This window comes from Mustelus asterias, chromosome 6 (genome assembly GCF_964213995.1).
Source record: "Mustelus asterias chromosome 6, sMusAst1.hap1.1, whole genome shotgun sequence".
Taxonomy (NCBI): domain Eukaryota; kingdom Metazoa; phylum Chordata; class Chondrichthyes; order Carcharhiniformes; family Triakidae; genus Mustelus; species Mustelus asterias.
The window spans coordinates 110347338-110354460 of record NC_135806.1 but is presented as its reverse complement, the minus strand read 5'-3'; the positions used below and the strand labels follow the sequence as shown (position 1 = coordinate 110354460).

Here is a 7123-nt window from a genome sequence, read left to right as displayed (position 1 = left end):
CGACCTGGGCCAAGAGGCAACTGAAAAAAAACAAGGAGGCGCAAAGGAGGCAAGAGGTGACGAAGTGGGAGGACCGCGCAAAGCGGGCGTTCATCCTGCGGAAAAGGTCATCCTGGCGCGGTGGTGACTTCCTCCAGTGCTGGTTGTTAATTTCCACTGGTGAAATCCATGAACGGAATTTATCTTTTGCTCTGGAATGGGATGTTTTGAATGGGAAGAATGGCAGCGAGGTGAGGGGGTTGACGAGAGGGACAGCTTGTTAGTTCAGGTAAGGGTCAGATTCTGGAACATTGGGGGATGGGTCTCGGGTTCTGGAAATATTAGAGATGATGCTAAACACCAGTCTTATTAAAAGCCTGATAATCTACATCCCATAAGGAGTCTAACAACACCAGGTTAAAGTCCAACAGGTTTATTTGGTAGTAAACGCCACTAGCTTTCGGAGCGCTGCTCCTTCGTCAGGTGAGTGGGAGATCTGCTCATAAACAGCAAACAGGGCATATAAAGACACAAACTCAATTTACAGAATAATGATTGGAATGCGAGTCTTTACAGCTAATCAAGTCTTAAAGGTACAGACAATGTGAGTGGAGGGAGCATTAGCACAGGTTAAAGAGATGCGTATTGTCTCCAGACAGGACAGCCAGTGAGACTTTGCAAGTCCAGGCTAGTTGTGGGGGTTTCAGATAGTGTGACATGAACCCAAGATCCCGGTTGAGGCTGTCCTCATGTGTGCGGAACCTGGCTATCAGTTTCTGCCAGCATACTAAAGGAGGTAGTCATGAAAATAGTGGATGCGTTGTTTATCATCTTCAAAATTCTGTAGATTCAGGAGCAGTCCCGGCAGGTTGGAGGGTGGCAAATGTAACCCCGCTATTTAAAAAAGGAGGGTGGGGGAAAAAAGGCCGGTTAGCCTAACATCAGTAGTAGGGAAATAGTTGGAGTCTATTATAAAGGATGCAATATCAGGATACTTAGAAAATATCAACGGGATTAAACAAAGTCAACAGGAATTAATGAAAGGGAAATCATGTTTGACAAAGCTATTGGAGTTTTTTGAGGACATAACAGGTAGAATAGATAAGGGTGAACTAGTGGATGTGAAGTATTTGGCTTTTCAGGAAGCTTTGATAAAATCCTACTTAAGCGGTTAGTGTGCAAAATTAAAGTGCATGGAATTGGGGGTATCATATTGGCATGGATTGGGAATTGGTTAGCAGACAGGAAACAGAGAGTAGGATAAAATGGGTCCTTTTCTAAGTGGCAGATGGTGACTAACCCAGCCATTAACAATATACATCAATGATTTGGGTGAGGGAAGCAAATGTAATATTACCAACCAAAAGGGAAAATGCTGGAAAATCTCAGCAGGTCTGGCAGCATCTGTATGGAGAGAAAAGAGCTGATGTTTCGAGTCCAGATGACCCATTGTCAAAGCTCCTGACAGCTTGACAAAGCTCCGGAGCTTTGACAAAGGGTCATCTGGACTTGGAATGTCAACTCTTTTCTCTCCATACAGATGCTGCCAGACCTGCTGAGATTTTCCAGCATCCGCAGTAATTTGCTTTTATCCAGTGTAATATTTCCAAGTTTGCTGGTGACACAAAACTAGATGTTAGGAGGTTGCAATGTGATTTAGACAATTTGAGTGAGTGGAGTGGGCAAATACATGCAACGTGCAGGATAAATGTAAAGTTATCCACTTTGAACGGGGAAACAGAACAGCAGAGTAGTATTTAAATAGTAATAGATTGGGAAATTTTGACATACAACAGGACCTGGATGTCCTAGTACACCAGTCACTGAAATTAAGCATGCAGTTAAAAAGGCAAATGTTATGTTGGTCTTAATTGCAAGAGGAATTGCGTTGTGTTGAGTACAGGAGCAAGAAGGTCTTACTGCAGCTGTAAAGGGCCTTGGTGAAACCACACCTGGAGTATTATGTGCAGTTTTGGTCTACTTATCTAAGAAAGGATATACTTGCCATATAGAGAATGTAGAAAGGTTCACCACACTGATTCCTGGGATGGCAGGATTGTCGTATGAGGAGAGATTGAGTCGATTAGGCCAGTATTCAGTGGACTTTAGAAGAAGTAGAGGAGATCGAATTCAAACGTATAAAATTTTGACTGGGCTACACAGACAATGCAAGGATGTTTTTTCCTCTGGCTGGGGTGTCTAGAAAAAGAGGTCACAGTCTGAGGATACGGGGTAGGCCATTTAGGACTGAGATGAGGAGCAACCTCTTTACTTGGAGGGTGGTGAACCTGTGAAATCCTCTACCACTGAAGGCTGTGGAGGCCAAATCACTGACTATATTTAAACAGGAAATAGACCAATTTCTAGAAACTAAAGGCGTCCAGAGGTATGAGGAGAGAACGGGACTATGGTGTTGAGATTGAGGATCAGCCATGATCATATTGAATGTTGGAACAGGCTCGAAGGGTCGAATGACCTACTCCTGCTCCTAATTTCTATGTATCTAACTTCTTCAATCTGTTTTCATAACTCATCCCTGAAACCAGTCACAGCATTTCTATTTTCAGGAGACGAAAATTGAAAATATTAAACATATTTAAACTGTTACATTTAAATATGAAAAGATTGAAACTGACCCAAATCTCACCACAGTCGATTTGAAATGTGACTTCATTCCCCAAGCGTTTTGCTGCCTACAGTTCTGGTCACCTCACTATAAGAAGGATGTGGAAGTGCTGGAAAGAGTGCAGAGGAGATTTACCAGGATGCTGCCTGGTTTGGAGGGTAGGTCTTATGAGGAAAGGTTGAGGGAGCTAGGGCTGTTCTCTCTGGAGCGGAGGAGGCTGAGGGGAGACTTAATAGAGGTTTATAAAATGATGAAGGGGATAGATAGAGTGAACGTTCAAAGACTATTTCCTCGGGTGGATGGAGCTATTACAAGGGGGCATAACTATAGGGTTCGTGGTGGGAGATACAGGAAGGATATCAGAGGTAGGTTCTTTATGCAGAGAGTGGTTGGGGTGTGGAATGAACTGCCTGCAGTGATAGTGGAGTCAGACACTTTAGGAACATTTAAGCGGTTATTGGATAGGCACATGGAGCACACCAGGATGATAGGGAGTGGGATAGCTTGATCTTTGTTTCAGATAAAGCTCGGCACAACATCGTGGGCCGAAGGGCCTGTTCTGTGCTGTACTGTTCTATGTTCTATGTACAACAATATTTAATGCTGTGATATTGGAAGTCACTGCTAAATACAGGTTAGATAATGAGTGTTCTTTTATCTTATAGGTTTATTTTGCATGAAGATTTTGACCAATAACAAGGAGGAAATGAGGCGATTTGTGATGGAACTGCTGCTAACTGGGATTCGCTCGTCCAGTACACATCATGTGGTGAAGATTAACATTTTAAATTTTAACATAGTGTTGCGAAATTGAGTTTGTAAAGATGTAAAGAATGTAAAAATGTTAGAGGGAAAAAAATATTGTGTGGTCCCTTTAGAAGCTGGTGTTTTGTTTCAGTGACTGGAGGTTTAAAATGCAGGTGCATTTGGGGTCCCAGACTGAAACATTTGTATCCAAGGCCAGGCAGCAGGGTTCCTTGGTAACAGGCTTCAGGCATTTGAATGTTTTAAAAAGCAGACACTCAGACACCAAGAACCTATAACATTTGAATTTGATGGTTTGGACAAAATCATTTTCTATTGTAGGAAAATTGATACTTCATCACAGGTATAAAAGAGAGTGCAAGGGGGGAAAACAGGAGTTAGGAACTGCCACCTCTCAAGCCTCGAGAAGGAGAGAGCAGCTCTCAGATATCTCTTAAGAGAACTCGCCATCTCACTAGCAAAAGGTACCAAATCAGAAAGAACTTGCAGACAGAGGAATCAACCAAGAAATTCCAGAAGGTCCTGAAAGACACAAAACCTGGCTTTATATTTTTTGAGAGTGACTAAATTCTATTTTTTTTTTGGTTAATGAATGGATATAGTATTTATTTGAACAGCATTCCATTAGAATCTTATTTTATTCGGTATGTTACTTGTTTAGTTAAAGTTCCCTGTTAGCTAAATAAATAAATTGTTACTTGTTCATTTTGAAGTAAGTGTCAGGTATTCTGTTAATTAACCACTAAATGTTACTGAAGGAGAGTTCACACCTTCCCACACATTATTAACAGATTACAAGGTGAGGTATTCCTCTTTGGGGGATTTGGTGTTACTTCTAAAAAGGGGGTCAACCTCCACGTTGTAACAATAGAAACCTTTCCAATAATGTGTCTGCTACCATTGAATCTACAGTGTAGAAAGGGCCTATATGGACTTGTCAACATTAAGGGCATTTAAAGGGTCATTGGATAAACATATGGATGATATTGGAATAGTGTAGGTTAGATGGGCTTTAGATTTGTTTCACAGGTCGGCGCAACATCGAGGGCCGAAGGGCCTGTACTGCGCTGTAATGTTCTATGTTCTATGTGCTATTCAGCTTGCCACACCTTTGCATACTCTTCAACTTGAGTTACATGCGCTAATTCAATTTTTTCTTTTTTACCAACAATACAACCAGAATTGAGCTAATCAATTGTTCTGTATTTTCAGTGCCTTCCACGCTGCTGTGTCAGGATTTCTCATAACAGCAGAAGGAAAGTAAAAGGTATTTTCAACAGGAGGTACAGCTCTCTCCCAGGTAAGTGACCTTCCTTCCATCATAAAGTCAGGGGATGTTCCCTGATAATTGCACAATGTTCAGCACCATTTACGACTCCTCGGATGCAGAAGCAGTCTAGGTCCAAATGCAAGCAAGACCTGGAAAATATCCAGGCTTGGGCTGACAAGTGGCAAGTAACATCGCACCACACAAGTGCCAGGCAATGACCACCTCCAACAAGAGAGGATCGAACTATCATCCCATGACATTCAATGGCACCATTATTAACATCCACCATTATTAACACCCTGGGGACCATTGATCAGAAACTGAACCGGATCAGCTATATAAATACTGTGGCTACAAGAGCAGGTCAGAGACTAGGAATCCTGTGGCAAGTAACTCACCACTTGACTTCCCAAAGCCTGTCCATCATCTGTAACGTGCAAGTTAAGAGTGTGATGGATGAGTCCAGCTCCAAAAGCACTTCAGAAGCTTAACACTGTCCAGGACAAACCAGCCCATTTGATTGGCACCCCTTTCACAAATATTCATGAATAATGTATATCATCTACAAGATGCACTGCAGGAACTCACCAAGGCTCCTTCGGCAGCAGTTTCCAAACCCACAAACACTACCATGAAGAAGGACAAGGGCAGCAGACACATGAGAACACCATCACCCGGAAATTCCCCTCCAAGCCACTCGCCATTCTGACTTGTAAATATATGCTGTTCCTTCACTATTTCTGGGTCAGAATCCTGAAACTCCCTCCCGAACAGAACGGTGGGTGTGCCTACACCACATGGACTGCAGCAGTTCAAAAAGGCAGCTCACCCCCACCTTCTCAAGGACAATTAGGATGGACGATAAATGTTGACCTAACCAGCACTGCACACATCCCGCAAATTAATGGGGAAAAAAAGCTTCATACACAATTCCGGCAGATTTAAAGAGGGCGACACAAGCGTGGTTGTAATTTGGACATGAGGCCAGTTGGATGGAGGAAGCTCTTGAGGCCATTTTATCTCAGAATATGAACTCTGCCACCATTCCAGCACAGAACCTCTTCTCAAAGCACACTCCTTCTTAAATTAGCTCCGAGCCTTGGCCTCAATCAGCTGGTGACCAGTTTGAACAGTTGGATACTCTCTCAGTAAGGAAGTGCTTTCTGATTGTGACAAAAATTGGATGTGTGCCTTTTTACATGCATACTACATGTTTAATTAATCTGAGAAGTATAAAGGAATGGAAAGACCTTGGAATGCATGTCCACAGATCACTGAATCTCGTGCGATAGATCGATAAATTAGTTAAGAAGCTTTTGGTCTATGATTCTGTGAATGCTTTCCTTTATTAGCGGTTGCATAGAATATCAGAGCAGAGAGGTTATGCTGGAACTGTATAAAACACTGGCTAGGCCACAGCTGGAATACCATGAACAGTTCTAATCATCAAATTGCAGGAAGTATATGATGAAATTTACCAGGATGTTGCCAAGAATGGAGAATTTTTAGCTACAAGGAAAAATTGGAAAGTCTGTGGTTGTTTTCTGGGGAATAGCAGAGGCTGAAGGGAGATTTAACTGTGGTATATAAAATTGAGAAGGGGCTTAGAGTGGATAAGAAGAGCCAATTTCCCTCAGCTGAGGGATCAATAATCAGGGCAAATCAATTTAGAGTAATTGGTCGAAGGGTTAGAGGGGAGTTTTTCATTAGATGGTGGTTGGGGCCTGGAACTTACTGCCTGGAAGGGTGGTAGCTGCAGAAACAATCACATTGCATTTAAAAAAAATGATTGGATATTTACCTGAAGCACTGTAACCGACAGGACAACGGATGGAAAGTGGAATTAGTCTGGATAGCAACCAGCACAGGCAGAATGGGTCAAATACCTCCTCCTGTGCTATAAATCTCCTCTTTCTATATTTCTTGTGAATGTGGCTTTTGGAAGTGCAGCAGTGTTTTACAGCACAGAGGGAGGTCAAATTCTGGTGTAATATTTTAATATATTTCCATAAATTGTGAATTATTGGAATAATTTTTGGTGATCCGTGCTTTTTCTGTTGAGTTCCACCATTTTGTCTTTAATTTTAAATCACAGCCAATTATCAATAGTCCACTCTTGAATGGTTAAGCTGATTTTTTTCTGTACTACTCAGGATAATTAAAGCCTCTTTTGCTTAAGATGCATTAAAAAATATAAATTCTGATTTCCGTTGCCTTACAGGTGAGATTAAATCGTTACGTACCATTATCAATCCAGATATCTCTAAGTAAGTATGGACTCATTCAGCAATTAATACATTAAAATAGTTAATATAAATGTCTCTCTAATTAACAGAAATCCTTTGTTTATTTACAGGGAACCAAGCTTTCTTTGTAAATTATGTTTTTCAGCAATTTGTTAATAATCCCTCTCAAGCATTATGAATTCTATACATTTGTGCATTTTAAAAAATTAATTCATGGGATGTGGGCATCGCTGGCTG

General features: G+C 41.5%; 1 protein-coding gene across 3 annotated transcripts in view; it reads left to right on the top strand.

The window, feature by feature from the left end:
• Positions 1-75: 75 nt before the first annotated feature.
• gfm2 (GTP dependent ribosome recycling factor mitochondrial 2) overlaps positions 76-7123 on the top strand; it is a 49048-nt gene continuing 42000 nt past the window's right edge. Inside the window, exons 1-4 of one of the 3 annotated variants that reach the window (XM_078214913.1) lie at positions 76-268; positions 3271-3374; positions 4583-4670; positions 6862-6907. In XM_078214913.1, the coding sequence (XP_078071039.1) occupies positions 3282-3374; positions 4583-4670; positions 6862-6907 (227 nt within the window). In that variant the 5' untranslated portion in view covers positions 76-268; positions 3271-3281. The remainder of the gene's footprint in view (positions 269-3270; positions 3375-4582; positions 4671-6861; positions 6908-7123) is intronic. The other 2 variants (XM_078214912.1, XM_078214911.1) reach the window with 2 other exon arrangements.